Below are 20911 nucleotides of genomic sequence, written 5' to 3'. Positions count from 1 at the left end.
GCTACATATACTGCTAGAACCACAAGTTCCACCAAGTTTTTTCTTTGATTGGTGGTTTAGTTCCAAGGAGCTCTGGGAGTACTGGTTAGTTCATATTGATGTTCCTCCTATGGGGCTTCAGACCCCTTCAGCTCCCTGGGTACTTTCTCTGGCTCCTTCATTGGGGACCTTGTGCTCCGTCCAATGGATGATTTGAGCATCCACTTCTGAATTTGCCAGGCACTGGAGAATGGTCTCTTACCAGACTACCACTACCATCTCCAAATGTATTTCTCTGCTTCTTTTCCTTCCTCCACTACAGAAGCCACAAAAATACTTGGAAAAAAAAACAAACCAACCACAGACAGCAGATCTTGCTCAAATGTTCCCATAGTTTCTCATTGTACTTGGAGTGAAATCTAAGCTCTATACAGTTTATTGTAGCACCAGGCAGGACAGACCTTTTGACTTCACTGCTACAGAGCCTTTCCCAGCTCACTCCACTGCAGCCAGAGCAACCTGCTCCAGCCTCAGAAAGCTCTGATAACTGCCTAGAATAGGATTCTCTCACCTCAGGCTGTGCAGTGAGCTCTTCCTTCACTTCCCTCAGGGAGAAGGTCAAGTGTCAGTTCATTATAGTCCTCTGCTGCCATCCTACCTAACAATAACTCTTCACGTAAAACACCCCTTCCCTCACAGTCACAAGATCCAGCTTTATGGACTGTGAAAACAATGGTCACTGCCTCATTTTAACACAATACAATTTCAAATCAAGAAATTCTTCACTGCCATATCCTAGCCCTTTGAAACAATGATTAATGAAAGCATCTTCTCTATAAACAGGAATTAATAAATGAGAAACCACTGATTCCAGTTCATATTTTACTAATAAGACAAGGCAAGGAGTTATTATCCAGGGAGAAACGTGAAATGAATGAAACAAACATATTCCATACTCTGGACAGTGCCCTCACTCTTATCCCCAATTCACATCCTTTTTATCGTTCTCTAAGCTAAGTGAGAGAACCTCAGCTGCTCCCTACGCTTAACAACACACAATAAAAGGAAGACAGCATGCTTTGCCTTTCTAAAGCCTGTGTCTCCAAACCCACACACCTGGCTTGTCCACACGCCCAAGGCCCAGTAGCCTCAACTACTTAGATCTTAGACTTTGAAAACTTAATGGCTAGAAATAGAGTTCTTCTCCTTCAGCCTGTAGGAACAATATGTTCTAGAAGAAAAACTATTCATTATAGATTGTAGGTCGGGGATATAGCTCAGCAGTGGAGAACTTGCTTAGCATACATGAAGCCCTGGGTTCCATCCCAGCACTGGAAATAAAACAAACAAAAATTCAAATATAAAAGAAAAGCTAAGCAATTTTTTTTCTTTTCCAAAAGGAATAAAGTGGATAGAATACAAAGAGAAAACTAGCAACACGCTACACAGAAGGCACAGTAAATTACACACAGCTAGAATTTTAAAAATCATATGAAAGTACATTTTGATAAGACTTTAGAGAGATTCACAAACTCTTCATCACTAACCACATCTGGAGCCTCAATAGTGAAGAAACGTTTTCTCCTTATTCTACATCACTCTGGCAGCCACCAGAGCAATCCGGTTAAATGAGCATCTCTGCCCCCGTAATTCTCTAGTCTTAATAAACATTATCTCCCGCTCTCAAAAAGACATGCTTCCAGTGACAAAACACCATAAATGTGTTCATGTGTCAACATCCATGCCACCCCTTCCTCTCCACTTACAACAAGGCCCCTGTCCCTCTGCTCCAGCAAGCAACTCAACCTGTGACAAGGCCCCACCTACACTTTCTACAACCAAAGGCCACTGGCTAAATGACTGGTTCTCAAGCTCTCTGTCTCTGTCTCTCTGTGTATCCTTGTCTCTGTCCCCCTGTCCCTCTGTCTCTCTCTCTCTCTCTCTCTCTCTCTCTCTCTCTCTCTCTCTCTCTCTCTGCTCCCCCACGCCTTCTATTCAGTGTAGATTAAACAGCCCCCTTCCATGCCCCAACTTGTCTAACTGGAAACTTCCCCTTTGCATGTCTTGCAGAATGGCCAGCTTGTCTCTGCCACTGTGTTTGTCGCCAAGAAGCTTTGGTTCACATCATTCAAATCATGACCTTGCTAGGGGATGGCCCCATGTATGCTTCTCACAGTCACTAACAATAAACAATTATTCTTCCTGAAAATTGTGACCACTTGTTTATGTATTGAACAACATTTCTCTTTAAAGGCTTTATAGTATAAAGGGAAGATATAACATAGAAGATTAAAGAGTGGTAAGGTAGAATTGCCAAAAACACATTTCCATGGTTCAGGAAATCCTAGCATGCCTAGCTGACTGTTTGTTTCCAACGTGAATGAAGTCTGTGAAAAGACAATTAGAATTGTCTTTCTGTTCTAATGGCTTAGACAGGAAAGGAGCAGGAAATCCCAATGCAAGCTTGGGCTTTGCAGGATATTTGTGAGCATTTATCCCATGTGTTTGATGTTTCTCCTTCCACATCTGTACACTTTGTGCCTGCATTTGGCCCAAGATTTTGTTCTTTGCTTTTCTAAAGTCATTATATCTCCCAGTAAGATGTCTTCCCTAATGGGAGGAGCTCAAAAACCAAGCGCAGAGAAGGAAACTGAGGCCCAGAAGGCAGAATGTCCTCACTTCCTCTAATGTTAGTGCCTTCCTTATAAGATGTAAGGACTGACTGGGGAAGTACTTTGAAGAACCTCCCAGCAGCAGCAATGATGACTAGTGCCCCTCAGGGACTGAGGCCACAGTCAGAAGTAGACAAAGCATCTTTAAAATGTTCAATTTCGTGTTAGAAACTAGTGAGAGCTTTGCATTTTTACAAGGCAGAAAGTCTATGTTTGTTTTAACAGGAATATTACCTCAATAGTAAAGCCCTATGCTTTCTGTTAAAATAATCATACTCCAATACTCCAGGAAGTAGGTAAGGAGCTTCACATAACCATATGTGTTCACCACACCAGGGGTCACCCTGCCCCAGTGAGAGAAGAAAGGGCTTGGGGACAGATGCTAGAGCCACAGTGTAGTATTTACCTTTGGCGAAAAGTAAGACAAGATAGTAGAAAACCTGTCACTCTTTGATTTGAACAGTGACTGGAAAAGTAGGTGAAAGTGTTGTATGAGAAAACCTGGTAAGGCAGATTTGTAAGTCTGGAGTTCGTCATGGCACCAGCAAGCACTCAAAATGTGATATAAATTTTCTGTGTTTTCTATAGATTTTTGGTATTGCTGTTTTTAATATCCATGCAATGGGCATGCTGATTTGTTAATTCCAAGTCCAGTGGGCTACCTAGGGCATGATGAGAAAATATTCAGTCATTATACTCCTAACCTACAAGGCTGTGTTCACTCCATAGAAATGCATAGTCTTCCAAAAATTTTTTGCTGAATTTATATATCTAATTACATGATGTGGATACATATCCTTTAATTTTACACAAATAAGATAAAATGTAGTTTATTCCTCTTATCAATGTAGCATATAAATCTGCATATTTTGACACAGTACTGCATCAGATAGATTTAGTGTTACTTATTTTTATCTGCAACTTTCTATTACTCCAAATAATTTTGCACACACACACACAATCACATAAGTAAGCAAGCAAGTGCACATGCACACATGTACACATGCGCACACACATGCCTTTTGGACACTTGTGTAAATACTTTGTAGGGAAGGTTCTCCTCCTCTCTCCTACTTAATCAAGTCCACTTATCTCACTGTTCTTACTCCTCTAGTACACAATTTAGCCTGGTACTATGAGCAGGTCATTTCATAACTAGGATTAATAATACATTAGTAATTATTATATTATGTTAATATTATACTAATATAAATTTATATTAATAACAGTTGTAAGAGACAATTTTTCAATAAAGAACAGATTTTAGGTACAAAATTATCTGCCAAATTCTAGAGAAATAAAAACAACAGCATCAACCACAAATGATATAGGTTAAAAAGATGTAAAATCTGCTAACAAGCCTTGCCCACAGCTTAGATCTCAAAGGTGGAAATGAGTTGCCTTCTCACAGCAAAAGCGGGACTCAGATTCTAAACAAGAAAGTCTCACTCACATGCACTGGGTTTTAAGCATATGCGATTATACAATCCCCATAGAAGTTAACCTAGGCATCTATTTTTACTAATATATTAAGATTAAAACAACAACCCTCAGCACACATAGCAGATCAGGCTTGGGTTTTTTGTTGTTGTTGTTGTTGTTGTTTTTTGTTTTTCCTGAATTCAAGTAAACCACTAATTCCTATCAATTAGTAAAGGAAACAAAATCCAATGATCATAAGGGATTAATTAGTTTTGATCTAGTACCAGCTTAATGGAGCTTAAAGTAGACTTTTAAAAATGATGCTTATTTTAAGATTTCAAAGATTCAAATATCTTTAGAAATAAATTTAATAACCTGAGTTACAAATCCAGTTAATGCTTTTCCAGATATTAAGGATAAGCATATTAGATAAATAAAAAATTAATAGTAGTTAAATATTCTAGGAGACTTTTAAAAAGAGAAGAACATTTGATTTTTAAAGTCTAAAATCCTTCCACCATAGCTTGTATCTAACTCCCCTGCTCCCACAGCTAGGAACCTTCCTCCAAAGTTTTGTCTAGCCTGGGCTTACTGTCACTTGTCCCCACAGCTCACTCTCTTTATGGGTTCTTGTAACTTACTAGTTTCCCTTCTTAGAATGCTGTGCCTCAGAGGCCTCTTGGCAGCTCCCTCCTGGTGCTCCAGAGAACTCCCAGCAGGGGTTCGAATGACCCATCTATCCATGCTGAGGACCAGACTCCTGCCTGCCTATGGGCAGTTCTTAGCATATTTCTCTTCTCTTGACTCACTTTTCAGTCACTTCAACTTTTACTCACATATTGACTGAGTACCAAAATCTAGAGTGCATCAGCAAAGGAGTCTTGCCTCCTTGACTAGCAATGCCCAGTGATGCTAGCAGAGACTTGCACACAGCAGGTTCCAGTTCCATCCTGTAATGTTTGAGTAAATTCTAAATTCTAAGATAGAGGGATAGAGGGAGCCAGGAATGACGATAAAGATTTCAATTAAATGTTCAGAATAACACCATGGAGATAACCTTAAGAAGAATATTAAAGCTCTTCTGTCTGGGTTTCAATACAATGTATTATTTTAAATACTTCAAATATATTAATGGTCATGTTTATATTTTATGGAGATTTCTGTGATAGAGAGATGATTAAAAGAGGAGTTATATTCCTATTAAAAATTAACCGCTATCATGAAAATGAAAGGCCAACCTGCTGTTCATATCTCTGCTTGACATCTTCCAGCTGCCACAGAAACTCCTTGGACTGCTTCTCACGGAGAGACTTGGATCTAGTTAGGTCTGCTTCCACTTTTTCCATCTGTGAAAGTTAAAAATAAAATTTTTAAAAACTTGTATTTCATAGTTTAAATTTTGCCCATCTCTTAAAATCCCAAACTTTAAACAATCAGTGATAAAAGCAAGGCTGTTAAGAGAATGGAACAGGTGACCATTTTAGTATACTTTGATAATTTCAAAAAGGGATGAAAATTGCTATACATCTGAATATGTTCTAATGTTATAACTACAATAAAACATACATTAAGGAATAGAAAAAAGTATATGTATTCACCACAAGAGTTTAAAGAAAAGCATTAAACAAACGCAATGCCTTTTCTTTCCTTAAGAGGATCTTAAGAGATGTGATTTTTCCAAATTTAGCCTAAGCTGGCCTGGAACTCCAGGTGCCCCTGCTTCAGACTCCCATTACTGAGATGACAGGAGTGTGCCCGCAACAGTAGCTGAAAGTCAACATTTTTATCATTAGAAATTCTTGACAAATTCAACAGAGAGAGAATGCACCTCAACACAATAATAAGGTTAGTGCCCAAACAGCATCACACTCAACTGTGAAAAGCTGATGGGTCTCTAACTGAAGACACTAGACAAGGATGTCTGCTTCCACCCTTTTCTCCACAGCTATGGAAGTCCTGGTCAGAGCAAGGGCATGCTGAGAGAAAGAAAGAGTGCACCAAGAACAGAAATAAAATCATCTCTGATCTTACAAATAAAAACCCTTAAAGATGTCACTAAAAACTGTCAGAACTAACTAATTCAATAAAGTTGTCAAATACAGAGGAGCAGTCTAACACCAGGAATGTTGATATATGCCACCAACAAAAGAATTTAAGAACAAAAAATCCCACTCATAACAGTCTAATGAATAGTTATAATTTCAAATGAACAGCTAACGAATGTATATATCAGAACTATAAAATGCTTAAAAAAGAAACCAATAAAAATAACAATACAAAGGCATCCTGTACTGTTTGTTTAGAATACTTAATACTTTTTAAATGTCCATCTCAACCAAATCAGATCCCCAGATTCAGTGCATTCCTACTAAGTTCCACTACAGTGCTCACAGAACTGGATAATAACAATCCTAAAATTCCAAAGGACCATAAAAGCCTTCCCACAGCCTAAGCAATCTTGAGCAGAAAGGAACAAAGCTGAAACTATCATACTACCTGATACAAGATATACATTGAAGCTACAGTAGTTAGAACAGCATGGTGCTGGCAGAAAATCAGACACACTGACCACTGGGATGTGAATTTCCCAGATCACAGAAAAGGACATTTCTTCAAAAAATGGCATTTGGAAAATTGGTTGTCTACCTACAAGGGTGGAACTGGATTCTTTCCCACAATATACTCAAAATTCAAAACAGAGGAAAGATGTAAACATTACATCTAGCATTGTAATACGACCAGGAGTAGACATGGGCAGTGCTTCTTGGCATTAGTTTTAGCAAAGATTCACTGGGACAGCAACAAAATGAACTGTCAACAAAACAAACAGATGTAAAGGCAAAGGTTTCTTTACAGCTACTATAACAATTCTGCTGACACTGGATGGAGTATATTTCAGAAAGGGTCAACCTCAGAACAGCAAGAGAATACAGCCATTTAAAAGCAGGCAAATGGGCTTGCAGATGTATCTCAAAGGAGACATGCAAATGGCCAACAGATCCATGAAAAACTGTTCAATATCCTCAATGATCAGGTAAATGCAAATTAAAACCACAATTAGCATCTTCTATCTGTCAGAATGATTATTACTTAAAAGATAAAGACAGTGATGAGGAGGCAGCAGAATAAAAGGAATTTCTGGTACTGTTGGCAGGATGTAATAAGCACAGTAACTGTAGAAAACTATGGAGCTTTCTAAACAACTGAAAGCAGAGCTATTGTTTGATCTAGTAATTCAAATACTGTGCATATATCCATGGTAACTGAATTTGAGATGCTGAAGAAATATTTGTACTCCCCTGTTTATTGTAGAGTCAGCCACAGTAGCAAAAATGTGAGATATCTCCACATGTTCACAGGCATGCACACAGGCGTGTAGTGTACAACACATGCAAAACAGAATTCTACTCAGTCTTTGAAAAAATAGGGCACCTGGCATTTGCAACAACACAGGAGGGGGTAACATGTTAAATGAAATAAGCAAGTTCAGGAAGACAGAATGCATATCCTCACCTACGTGTAAAATCTGACAAAGTCAAGCTCATGGGACAGAAAGGACAGTGGTAGTTACCAGAGACCACGGGGAGGGGAAAGCATTAGGCCATGTTGTCCAGGACAAAGCTTCAGTGACAAAAGGACTGAGGTCTAGTAATCTGCAGCACTAGGAGGGACTGCAGGCCACAGCACAGAGTCACAATCATCAAGCACTATGCAGAGAAGGGAGGTGACAAGGATTGTAACTCTCCTGCTGCTGCAAACTGCATGGCAGAAAGATGTGAACTGACACGCCATAAACACATGACTGTGGCTTGTGAACTGAAGAAATAAGGAAATTACCATATTTTGAGACTAAAAGCTTTCTTATGAGTGAGTGAAAGAATAAAGAAAGTAAAGGACCAAGGAAGGTGAGAGGGCAGGCAGGCGCAGACCTGATCTGATTGGCAGCTTTCAGACAAACATTACATGACACAGATTCTTGCTTCTTATCACTGCAGTACAGATAGAATATTAAACGTAAATACATTTTAAAACTGAAAATATGTAAAGATGTAAAATAAAAATTAGCACTTTATGTAAGCAATATTGTCTGTAATCAGAATAGAAAACAATTAAAACATACAAAAAGACTTTTAAAAATACAAATGTTAAGAAATTCTTAGGCAAATAGATGAAACAAGAAAATATACTGAGTGAGGTAACCCAATCACAAAAGAATACACATGGTAGGCACTCACTGATGAATGGGTAGTAGGCCAAAAGCTCCGAATACGCAAGATACAATTCAAAGACCACATGACACTCAAGAAGGAAGACCAAAGTGTGGATGCTTCAGTCCTTCTTAAAGGGGGAACAAAATATTCATGGGAGAAAATGCAGAGACAAAGTGTGGAACAGAGACTGAAGGAAAGGCCATCTAGAGATTGTCCCATCTGAGGATCCATCCCATATACAGACACCAAACCCAGACACTATTGTGGACGCCAAGAAGTGTTCGCTGACAGGAGCCTGTTATGGCTATCTCCTGAGAGGCTCTGCCAGAGCCTGACAAATATAGAGGTGGATGCTCAAAGCCAACCATTGGACTGAACACGGGGTCCCCAATGAAGGAGTTAGAGAAAGGGCTGAAGGAGCTGAAGGGGTTTGCAACCCCATAGGAAGAACAACAATATCAACCCACCAAACCACCAGAGCTCCCAGGGACTAAACCACAAACCAAAGAGCACACATGGAGGGATCCATGGCTCTAGCTGCATATGTAGCAAAGGATGGCCTTGTTGGGCAGCAATGGGAGGAGAGGCCCTTGGTCCTGTGAGGGCTCTATGCCCCAGTGTAGGGGAAAGCCAGGGCAGGGACTCGGGAGTGGGTAGGTGGGTGGGGGAATATCCTCAAAGAAGGAGGGGAAAGGGGAATAGAATAGGGGGTTTCCACAATGGGTGGGGACCAGGAAAGGGGATAACATCTGAAATGTAAATCAATAAACTATCCAATAAAAAAGAAAAAAAACCAAAGTAAATAACAATGGCTAGTAAGTAAAAATGAAATATTTTTCACTTTAAATTCACACTGACCGAGAATGCCAAACCCCACTCCATTCCTCCTCTGCAATTTAAGCAGAATAGAAAACAAGCCGTACAAAGCTTATCTAAAACTAGAGTTCTCAGTTGCCATAACTACAAAGGATTCTGCTTCCTCACACATCATCATTCCAAATTCCATTCACTTCAAACAAAACCAAAGGGAAGCAAGAACTCCTTTATTGTGTATCTCTGGCTTCAAGAAAAACCAAGAATACAGTCTGGCAGCCCACCCAGGAGCAGGAGTAGGACTGCATGCATTTCTGCATGCGGAAGCAAGAACTAGAAGTGGTGAAGGCCACTGGGATCTTCCTGACAGGATCCTCAGACTTATTCCTTGCCAAAGGAAGGAATACTTTAGAGAAAATCCAGGTACCCAGGGCTTCAACAGTGTACTCTGGAACTTAATTGTTTCCCAATGTAAGAAAGGTCAAGAGTAACCATCTAGAGGTCAAAGCTGTCAGGGTCACAGCTGCTGCATTTCAACATTGCTCTGGCAGTTGCAAAATGATCTCTTTAGTTCTGGACATCTGGGAAGGGGAGGGCAGAGGGTGAAGGAAAGGAGAGAAGGAAAAGGGCATGACTTAGCTCAGAGTCCTCTTTTAAGCCAGAGTATGATGATCTATCCTTATTGTCAACGTTATAGGCTTGGAATCACCTAAAAGACACTTCTGTGCATGTCTGTAATGATGCTATACAAGAACCGACTGAAGAGACCCACCCTCAGTGTGGGTAAAATCATCTCCCAGGCTGGGGTCCCAGATTAAATAAACAGGAAGAAAGGGAGAACCCAAGCTGAGCTCCAGCATTTCTGCTCCTCTGCACTCTGAGGACACAATATGGTCAGGTGACTTAGCTGCCTGCTGCCACACCTTCCCCACAGTGACGGACTGTGCCTCAAACTGTAAGCCAAAACAAACTCTTTCCCCCCTTGAACTTCTGGAAGCCTAAATTCCTGTCAGTAGCAACTTAATTGCCCTATTTGCATCTTATTCCTTTGAAGTGCATTAAATATTCACCACTTTCTATGACAGAAGTGTCTTTAAATGGATGACTACTGATTCCCTAAATGAGATCTGGTTCTAGGAAGAAGGAAGAATGGACAATGGATGATCACATAGCATGTTCCATCAACTACAGTAATAAAAAGTAACTGGTCTTTCTCCAGTTAAAGTGCTGTGCACCATTACTTCATCAGTAATATGACACGCACAATCTAGGTTGTACAATTACAAAGTTATATAATTTAGGCTAAAAATATGCTTTATCATACTTACCAAATATTTAGAAAGGTGCTAAGAAATTGTCTTTAACTATTTTAAGATATATATACATAGCTAGATACAAAAACATTGAAACACACAGACCGGTCAACAGATAGGTACAAATGCCAGCAAGTATGGCTTGGAAGAAGGCTCAGTGCTTGACATGCTTGCCCCACAAGTAGGAAGAGCAGAGTTTGTATCTTTAGAACCTCAATAATGTTGGGTGGAGGTAGTAGCCATGACTAAGGCCTCAGAATAAGACAGAAGGTCCCCAGAGGATGCTGGTTAGCACAACTAACCATAACAGTGAGCTGCAATTTGATTGAGCCTGCCTCAATGAATAAGGTGGCAGTGCCATTAAGGGTGACCTCTGACATCAACCTCAAACCTCTGCACCCATACACACGCATTTCCACATATATGCACAAACTGTATGCATATCCATACATTAACAAACCTACACAGGTAAAAAAGAAAAAAGTAGCAGAAAGCTAAATAAATAATTGTTTATATGCCTAGCTAAATAGAGATTAAAAACCTAAGTCCTAGGTAAATCTTCTGCTTTATTCTCCTGTAGGATTTAATCTATACCATCCACATACAATTTATATAATTGATAATCCTGAATGGGAGATTCTAATCTAGCATGTATTTCCATATATATTTTAACATTTTGTTTAACATTTATTCAAGTCCCCCAGTAGGAATCACTTGATTGATATGTGAAAGAGCTAGCTGTAAGGTTTCCATCACACATGGAATCCCTTAGTACTCATACAAATGGTGCTTTCTTATCTCGGAAATCTGATTCTACTTGGAAACTCTATGTAATAGAAACCATTCCTTCAACAAGAGACAACCAAAAGAACATCCTGCTTGTGTCATCACTATTAGTATTCAAAAGTGTGAATTAACCCCACCCAGCAACCCAGGCTTGGCAAGCACTTCCCTTGAAATCAGGCCATGGAGACGGAATGTGGAAACGTAACAGGATACCAGAAGCATGCACTACTTAGGGCCCTGTGTGAGCTCACTCAGCTCAGAGAGACATGAGAAGAGAAGGTAAGCACATGGATTCTAACAGTGGTCTGGCAGGTGTGGTGGAGTTGGAAACTGGAGCCTGGCATAGCGCAGAACAGAGATGGTCTGAGGAGTGATCCAATAGACATAGTATTTCCAAAATCAAATCTCCAAATGCTACCTGTCATCTCTAACTATCCACATTTGATGGCTACCTCATTTTATGTATGGGTAAGGTTATTAAAATAATGGTTCCACAGTCAGACCCAGCTGTGGACTCTATGACTGAACTGGCATGGCAAGATATGTCTATATCTCAAGAGTGGCATGTATGTTATGGGGTAGCCAAGTGCTTTCTGGTCCACTCCACAGGAGGAAAGTCATAGCTGTTACTGTTAATCTGGCCAAGAACCTATAGCTGGAGAGTTCAAAGGCCCCTACGGTGAAGACTACTACTATTACCTTCCAAATATGGATCTCTATAGCCATAGATTAGTGCAGCTCTTAGTCCTCACCAGAGAAGCATCTTTGTATAGTGGACTGCAGTTAATAAAGAGACTCATAACTGGTCAAACTTCAGAGAATGAGTGTTGGTGGATGGCTCACCTATACATGGAAATATATGTCACACTACCTATTCACAAAGCTCAGGTAACATTGCAGAAAGAGGGTGGAAAGACTGTACAAGCCATAAGTCAGGGAAGACTACAACAATTCAGTGTTTTCTGCTGTATAAATGAGATCATAGCAGCTGTGGTTTCCTGCACAAGATAAAACCAATCAATATTCCATCATGGGACCTAATGAGAGTCGGTGCTGCTAGGGGAGAGAACGCCGGTTTCCTTTTTGTGCAGTCTCTGTGAGCTGATGATGTTCCAGTGGATAGCCTTACCCTTAATCTATGGGCATTCAGCATTTAACTGAATGCAGAGTGTTATGAAGAAGAGGGGGAGTGAGACATGGGGACAAAGAAATGATGAAATTGGGAGGGTGATGTGAATGGGAAGATCCAGCAAGAACATGAGGGTTAGAATGGTTGGTGAGTATGATGGAAATGCACTGTGTGGATGTATAATTTATACATGTACTTCCTCTCAAAATATAAAATGTCAGATGACAAAATAATAATGTGCATATATACACACAAGTAACACTGAATAGATGGAAAAGATATATATTCATGTATATATATATGAATGTGCACACACACATACGTAACAACAATTAAGTAAAAAGGGGGTCATGAAATTAATGAAAAAAGAAGGCAAGCAGGGTTCTGTGAGGGGATTTGGAAAGAAGAAAGGGAAGGTAAAAGTGATGCAACTATAACCTTAAAAATGAAATAATTAAATTATAATAACTATAATGGTTCCTGAGATTACACTATTGTCAGGGCTTTCAGTTCTGCTATATATTTTGCCAAGCTGCTATTACCTTATTACCCAAACAAAGTAAAGACACATACATAAATACACACAGGCACATTACAAATAAATAAAAAGTTAATCTTTCTGCTGAATAACAATGCAAAATTTCTCAAATTTAATTATCATATTTAAAAAGTCATTCACAATTGATTAACTTAGGTTTAATCATAAAGATGGTTCAGTATATGTAAATTAGCGGAATCAAAGAGAAAATATCTCATGATCACCTCAATTTCTAAAAAAATCATCATACATCTCTTCATAATAGAAGTCCTGAAGAAATTATTAAGAGACACATGTCTCATGATAATAAGGGCTATATACAACAAACCTGTAGGTAATATTATACCAAACAGGTAAAACCAAAGTATTTCTGATGAAACCAGGTCTAGAACGATGGTGTCCACTTCCCCAACTGTTATCCAGCACAATCCTAGGCCTTGAATACTAACAACAAGAAGAAAGTTCATCTCTACCTGTCATACACACAGAAGACCACAAAGATGCACCATAAATGTCACAGCACTGATACACCTTTGGCAAAGCAGCAACGGTATCCAATATCAAGAAATAAAAAACAGTAATTTTCCATCCCCCCAAATGAGCTCTCCAAGAAAGAAATCAGGAAAACAATCTCACAACAGCTTAAAAATAAATAAAATACTGGCAAATAAATCTAAGAAGTGAAAGATATCTACAATGAAAATTGTAAAACAATGAGGAAAGAAAATGAAGAAGACATGATGAAGAACTCAAATTCTCATGAATGGACAGAATATTGTGAAAATGCCTATATTTCTACAAGCAAACCACAGATTCACTACAAACTGCATCGAAAGTCCAATGAGATTACTCTTACATAGGAAAACAAACCCTAAAGTCCTTTATGGCAGCATTAAGACCCCAGATAGCCAGAGCAATCCTGAGAAAAGAGAGCAATGTTGGACACCCCACAATGCCTTTTCTCAAATAACACCACTGAGCAACAAGTAACAAAAACAGAAACGCACACAAGTGGGACAGGATAGAGGACCCCAGCTCCAGCAACATAGTGTTTGACAACCTTGTTAACAAATGGTGCCAGAAAAACTGGATGCCCACAAGTAGAAGAAAAATATAACTAGAATCCAGGCTCTCAGCTCACACAAAAATCAACTAAATGGATGGAAGCCTGTAATTTAAGAACTGAAAGTGTTGAAGAAACCAGGAAGAAACATTTCAGGATATAGGCACAGGCAAGAGCTTGATGAAGATGACTTCAACAGAGCAGGAAGGAAAAGGGAAAGTTGGCAAACAGGACTGTATGAAATGAAAAGTCTTCGCACAGCAAAGGAGGCCAACAAGGTGAGAGACAGAATGGAGTGGTGTCTTTCCTAGCTTATATCTGACAAAGAATAATATGTAGACTATAAAAAGAACTGCCTCGTGGGCTAGCTCCTCTTCTGGGTGTACACCTGAAAGACTCTAATGAACACACACACCAAAGAACTTCCAGCATATCCATGGTTAGTGTAGCACTGACCACAATAGCTAAGTTACAGAAAAGCCGAAGTGTATGTTAACAGAAAGATGAAGACAGAACTGTGGTATACAGAGTGGAGCTGCGTTCATCAATAAAGAGGAGTGAAATGATTTGCATTTCCCTGATGACTAAGGACTTTGAACATTTCTTTAAGGGAAATGCAAATCAAACTGACCCTGAGATTCGACCTTACACCAATCAGAAAGGCTAAGATCAAAATCTCAGGTGACAGCACATGTTGGCAACGATGTGGAGAAAGAGGAACACTCCTCCATTGCTGATAGGATTGCAAACTGGTGCAACCACTTTGGAAATCAATCTGGACGTTCCTCAGAAAGTTGGAAATAGATCTACCTAAAGACTCAGCTATACCACTCCTGAGCATATAACCAAAAGATGACCTACCATACCACTTGGGCTTCACTATGTTCATAGTGGCCTTATCTGTGATAGCCAGAAGCTGGAAACAACCCAGATGTCCCACATTGGATGAATGGATGAATGGATACAGAAAATGTGGTTTATTTACACGATGTAATAACATTCAGCTATTAAGAACAAGGACATCCTGAGTTTTGCAGGCAAATGGTTGGAACTAGAAAATATCATCCTGAGTGAGGTAACTCAGACCCAAAAGGACATTCGTGCTATGTACTCACTAATAAGTGGATATTAGACAAAAGAGTACAGAATACCTAGCGTACAACCCACAGAACCCAAGAGGCTTACCATGCAGAAAGACCCAAGTGAGGGTGCTTCAGAATCCCACTTGGGAGGGAGAAGAAAACAGAGGGAGGGAAGGATCTGGGTGGGAGAGGGAAAAAGGGGAACATGACCAGGTATGGAGGTGGAGACAGGAGAAAAGCCCTGAGGGCCAGCAGAATGAATGGAAATATTCAACCTGGGGGTGGGGCACTCTAGAATGTATCAGAGACCTGGGAGGTGAGAGACTCTGAGGATTCAAAGGGAGGGACCTTAGATGAAATGCCCTACAATGGGCATAGGGAACTTGTAGAGTTCATCTCCAGTAGAAAGGCAGGATATCAAGTGGAGGGATGGGGTTGCCATCCCACAGTCAAAACTTAAGACCTAGAATTGTTCCCGTCTAACAACTGCAGGGACAAAAATTTAAGAGACTGAGGGAAAGGTGGTCCAGTGACAGGCCCAACTTGGGATCTATCTCAAGGGGAGGCTCCAAAGCCTGACACTATTACTGATGCTATGGTGTGCTTAGACAGGAGCCTAGCATGGCTGTTCTCAGAAAGACCCAACAAGCAGCTGACTGAGACAGATGCAGATACTTACACCCAACCATTGGACTGAAGTCAGGGACCCCTGTGGATGAATTAGGGAAAGGCTGGAAGAAGTTGAGGAGGAGGGTGACCCTATAGGAAGACCAGCAGGGTCAACTAACCAGAACCCTCGAGATCTCTCAGACACTGAGCTACCAACAAGGCAGCATACAAGAGCTGGTCAGAGCCTCCTCCCCGCTACCCCACCACACACATACACACACACATATACAGCAGAGGACTGACTGCCTGGTCTGGCCTTAGTGGGAGAAGATGCAAGCCTAACTCTGAAAAGACTTGAGGCCCCAGGGAGGGGGGAGGCCTAGTGGAGAGGTGGAGATGGAGGGGGAAGATATCTTCTTGGAGGCAGGGGAAAGAAGGAATAGGATGAGGAACTGTAGGAGGGTGGACTGGGAGGAGGCAATAACAAGATTGTAAAAAAAATAAAAATAATACCCCCCAAAAAAACCAGAAGAGTGAATGCTGTTTGCTGGAGAATGGATACAACCAGCCATTGTCTTATAAGTGAAAAACAAAACAAATATATATGTCTCATTCATGGGTCTTTGACTAGATACAGACATAAAAGTGTGTGTGTGTGTGTGTGTGTGTGTGTGTGTGTGTGTGTGTGTACTGACATGAGAGTCTAAAGAAACTTAATCTAGAGGATGAAGGAGATTAGGTGGGGGGTGAAGTGAGAAGAATATGTGGAGTGAGCTGTGACTCTGAATATACGTCCTTACATTTTTAATAAGTAAAAATTAATAAAAGAAAAACATGTTATCTGCAGAAAAATCATAATTGGGGACTTGTGCCTCTTATGTAGCCAAGTAACTTCTCTTTTCCTTCCTACCCACATTACATCAGTCCACAGAGGTGTCCTTGCTCCTCATCCTCGACTGTCCCCGGCTCTCCTTTCCCTTGCTCCTAAGTATAACTTTAGCCCATTCTGACAGTGTTTCCAAGGTGTCGCTTGGGATGGACTGACTGTCCCCACGCTGCTGAATCTACTCCTTCACTGTTTCCTCTCCGCTTTCTTCCTTGCTTCTCCACACACACACACTTGCTTTGCCTTTTCTCTGTTCTTAGGGTGAAGGTGACCATGGTGGCTTCAGAATCTTCTCTTTGCACATGGGTGCGTCAAGTTATACATTTTTCTTTACTCACTGCTTTACCTGAACTGAAAACATTTTGATGTGTCACAATTTTTGCTTTAAATCTGGTCAAAATATTCTATTTTCTTTGTTTTGCCTTGACCCATGAATTATTTTTAAAAGTCTATTGTTTAACTTTCAAATATGTGTTTCCCCGATTTGTTTTGTCATTTCTTTCTAAGTTACAATAATGAGACTGAAATCCCCACTGAGCATCATTGGAATCCTCTCCCATTGACTGAGGCTGCTCTTGTGGCCAAGCACATTGCCTGGTCTGGGATGTTCCATGAGGACCTGCAGTCACTGAGTGTGGGTGACTAAAATCACCACCAAGTCTCAAATTCACCCAAGTGGCACAATCAAAAACAATTTGGCATGATAGAAAACTTTCCAACTCATACAAAATAAAATTTTTCCCAAAGAATGAGACAAGACCCCTGGCTCTGAAATGCATTAAGTTGTTGTGAGATTTAAAGAAGCCTCAACATGGTCTGAAGCAATCTAACAGAATTCAGTGGTTAAAAAGCATTCAGTATAGTCTTTTCTGGTTTTATATTCTTTCATCCACAGGTTTTGGGACATCCATTTGTTGAGAATTATCAATAACCCAATCCTTTTGATTGCTCTGAATATTATTTATCAGCTCCTGATAATCCTTTTATTTGTTGAGTAGTATTTGAATTATTGAAGTTTGGGACATTTGTGAAGAAAGTTGTTGTCAATATTTGTCCATAAGTTCTTGTCTATACCTGTTTTTACTTCTCTTCATTAAATTCAAGAATCCCTGACATACAATATATTTAGCTGTTTAATTAACTGGCAATCTTCTAAAACAACAACACTACTTTACATGTTTCCTAACAACATATAAGAGCTCCACTGTATCACGCTTCTCATCTGCTCATCTTTATTATTCTAGCCAATCAAATATCTCATTAGAGAGATTATCTGCCATCTTTCCCCATGCTTACTTAATGTCATTAGTATATCTTCTTTGAGGTGTCTCTATGATTCTTTGCCTATTTTTGATTGGGATATTTGTCTTTTTATTGAGTTGTATTGATATCTTTCATATTTTACACTCAAATTCTTTTAAATGTAGAAATTAAAATATCTTCCCCATTCCCCAGTCTTTCCTTTTGTTGTAATTTATTGGAGTCTTTAGAGAGCAAACCCCTTTCATTTTGGCAAAGTCAATGTGGGAGTTTCAGTTCAAACTGAATTTCCCGTTTCATTACATTGTGGTAAATAACATGTCTTTTTTGATATGTCAAGTTTTAGAAATAAATGAAGTTTTGTATATGGTCTACTAAATTTCATAACTGATTTACAAGAGTAAAAATTTAATGTGTTGTCTCTACATAGTAGAAAGTAGAAAATTCATCTGGTTAATCTCAAGTAGCAAGAAAAAAATGTGAAAGTTCATGATGACTGTGACCTCTCTGTGTGTCGCTCACACCTTTCCAAACAAGGGGACAGAAGCAGTCCTGCCTTTGACACACAAATATAAGCCTTTTGATCCAGTTTACTGAATTGTATTCATTCTAATTTGTATGATGCTTCATTACAGTTCTCCTTTATTTCCCCTGAAAATAAGTGAAACATTTTCATCATCCTTTTAACAAAAATTTTTGGTTATTTTACTCCAGTTGTGTCTTTTGTAAAAACATATTGTAGACTTAGGTCTGTTAATGCTACCCATTAAACAGAAGCATTTCACCTGTCAATGTTTACAAGTACAGGAGTGTACTACTCTGCTGTCATCTGGATACTGCATTGTCCTCTGCTCCCATTCTCTGCAATATTCCCTCTCAGGTTCTGCAATTACCTTCTCAAGATATTTATAAAATGTGCATCTAGATAATTAATGGTTTAGTGCCTATATGTTGTTGAAACCATAAACCGGCTTAAACCAGTATTCATACCTAAACAAAGTTTGGTGCAAAGGAATTCCCATCTACAGTGTCAGTTGTAGAAGCAGGTTCTAAGCTAACCTGAGACTATAGGCCATCTGTAAGCAGCAGAGTAGAAGTGAGTCACCACAGCGACCTTAGCCAATCACAGGCTGAAGGCTGCCATGTAATACCCAAAGAAGGCAGCAGGCAAAGTGGTAAAGTGTGGAAATGGCTGTTTGTCACTCCTATCTCTTTGGTTAATAAAGCCACTCACTCACCACATTATGAGAATGGGGTGCTGTGGATTATGAACCAATGTTACTCCACTATGGTACCTGGTTCTATAAACTTAAGAAAAAAAAAAAAACTCCACAATCAAGTAAACTTTACAAAGCTGAATTAGTCTTCATTGTTTTGCTTGTTTGTTTTTCTCTACTTAAAATCTTAAAACATTGACACCCAATAAAACCATTACAACAGAAAGAGAACATAAATTTTAATCAAGTTTTTTTAAAACCATATCGTGTGTGTGTGTGTGTGTGTGTGTGTGTGTGTGTGTGTGTGTGTGTGCGTGCATGCTGGGAGCGGTATGTATGGAGGTCAGAGGGTAGCTTTGTGGTGCTGTTCTCTCCTTCCACCTTTCTAGAAATCAAAATCAGCTATCTCACCGGCCTGATCCCTTTTCCCCTGCCCTTCCCCCCTCCTCTACCCTCCCTCCCTTCATCCCTCCCTCCCTCCCTCCCCCTCATCCACCCTCTCTCTTTTTCTGTCAGAGTCTCTCTATGTAGCCCTGGCTATTCTGGAACTCACTGCATAGATTAAGCTGGCCTCATCATCAGAGATTCACCTGCCTCTGCCTCCAGAGTGCTAGGTTTAAAGCTATGTACCACCATACCAGGCTTCAGGTTTCCAGATTAGTGTAAGCTTTGTTTCCTTCGTTTCAGAATCTTATGAGTTTCACATATTAGTGACAAAGAGCCTTATACACTTTGCTCTTCTCAGTATCCGCAATCGCTTCCCCACTGCTATGCTGATACCCAACCAGGTCTCACAGTCTCAACCAGGCTACCCACTGTGGGACCAGTAGGCTATTTCTCCTAGTCCTATGAATCTGTCTATTAAGCCTTGTTAGTTTAATTGGAATTTGCATGTTAATTTGTTAATGGGAAGAATATATGTGTCCACATCCATCTGTATTGTGTGCACAAGCAAGTACAAAATAGACAAGATCAGGTATCTTTCTAAGTCATGTCCCGCCTACAGGTTTTATCTTATTGTATGCATATGGATGTTTTACCTGCATTTATGTCTATACCCCACATATATATATATTGTCCTCCAGGGCCAGAAGAGGGTGTTGAATTCTCTAGAACTGGAATTAGAGTTGACTGTGAGCTGCTGTGTGGGAGATGGGAATTGAACCAGGTCCCAATGCTCTTGTTGGTTAAGCCATCTCTCAACCCCACCTCCACACTACTTTTTGAGACAGGGTCTCTCTCTCTCACTGAACCTAGAGTCCACCAGTTCAACTAGCTAGGCTGGCCAGCAAGCTCTAGAGATTTAATATCTCTGTCTCTTTCCCATGCCTGACCCCTGGACAGGAAACACAGAAATGTGTGACTGAATGGCTTCTACACGGTTGCCAGGGGTCAAGATGGAGGGATTCATGCTTCTGTGAAAAGCACTGCACAACCTGAGCCATTTCTCAGCCTTTTCAAGTTTAAATTTGTATTTAATAACATGTATGTATGCTATAAAATAATACACACACACACACATACCCCTACACACCTTCTTTTGGGAATTCCATTCACTTCATATTCTTTTGTTTTTCAATTTTTTTTATTAGATATTTTCTTCACTTACATTTCAAATGCTATCCCAAAAGTCCCCTATGCGCTCCCCACCCTGCTCCCCTACCTACCCACTCCCACTTCTTGGCCCTGGTGTACCCCTATACTGGGGCATATAAAGTTTGCAAGACCAAGTGGCCTCTCTTCTCAATGATGGCCGATTAGGCAATTTTCTCCTACATATGCAGCTAGAGACAAGAGCTCTGGGTACTGGTTAGGTCATACTGTTGTTCTACCCATCAGGTTGCAGACTCATTCATCTCCTTGGGTACTTTCTCTAGCTCCTCCATTGGGGGCCCTGTGTTCCATCTAATAGATGACTGTGAGCATCCACT

At 40.0% G+C, this 20911-nt stretch overlaps 1 protein-coding gene across 1 annotated transcript in view; it reads right to left on the bottom strand.

Annotated features, from left to right (window-relative positions):
• Cep112 (centrosomal protein 112) overlaps positions 1 to 20911 on the bottom strand; it is a 370253-nt gene that overhangs the window by 245389 nt on the left and 103953 nt on the right. Inside the window, exon 15 of the mRNA XM_029484236.1 lies at positions 5312 to 5419. Coding sequence (XP_029340096.1) covers positions 5312 to 5419 — 108 coding nt within the window. The remainder of the gene's footprint in view (positions 1 to 5311; positions 5420 to 20911) is intronic.

This window comes from Mus caroli, chromosome 11, assembly GCF_900094665.2.
Source record: "Mus caroli chromosome 11, CAROLI_EIJ_v1.1, whole genome shotgun sequence".
Taxonomy (NCBI): Eukaryota; Metazoa; Chordata; class Mammalia; order Rodentia; family Muridae; genus Mus; species Mus caroli.
The sequence above is the reverse complement of the archived record's forward strand: the minus strand, read 5'-3'. Positions and strand labels throughout refer to the sequence as shown.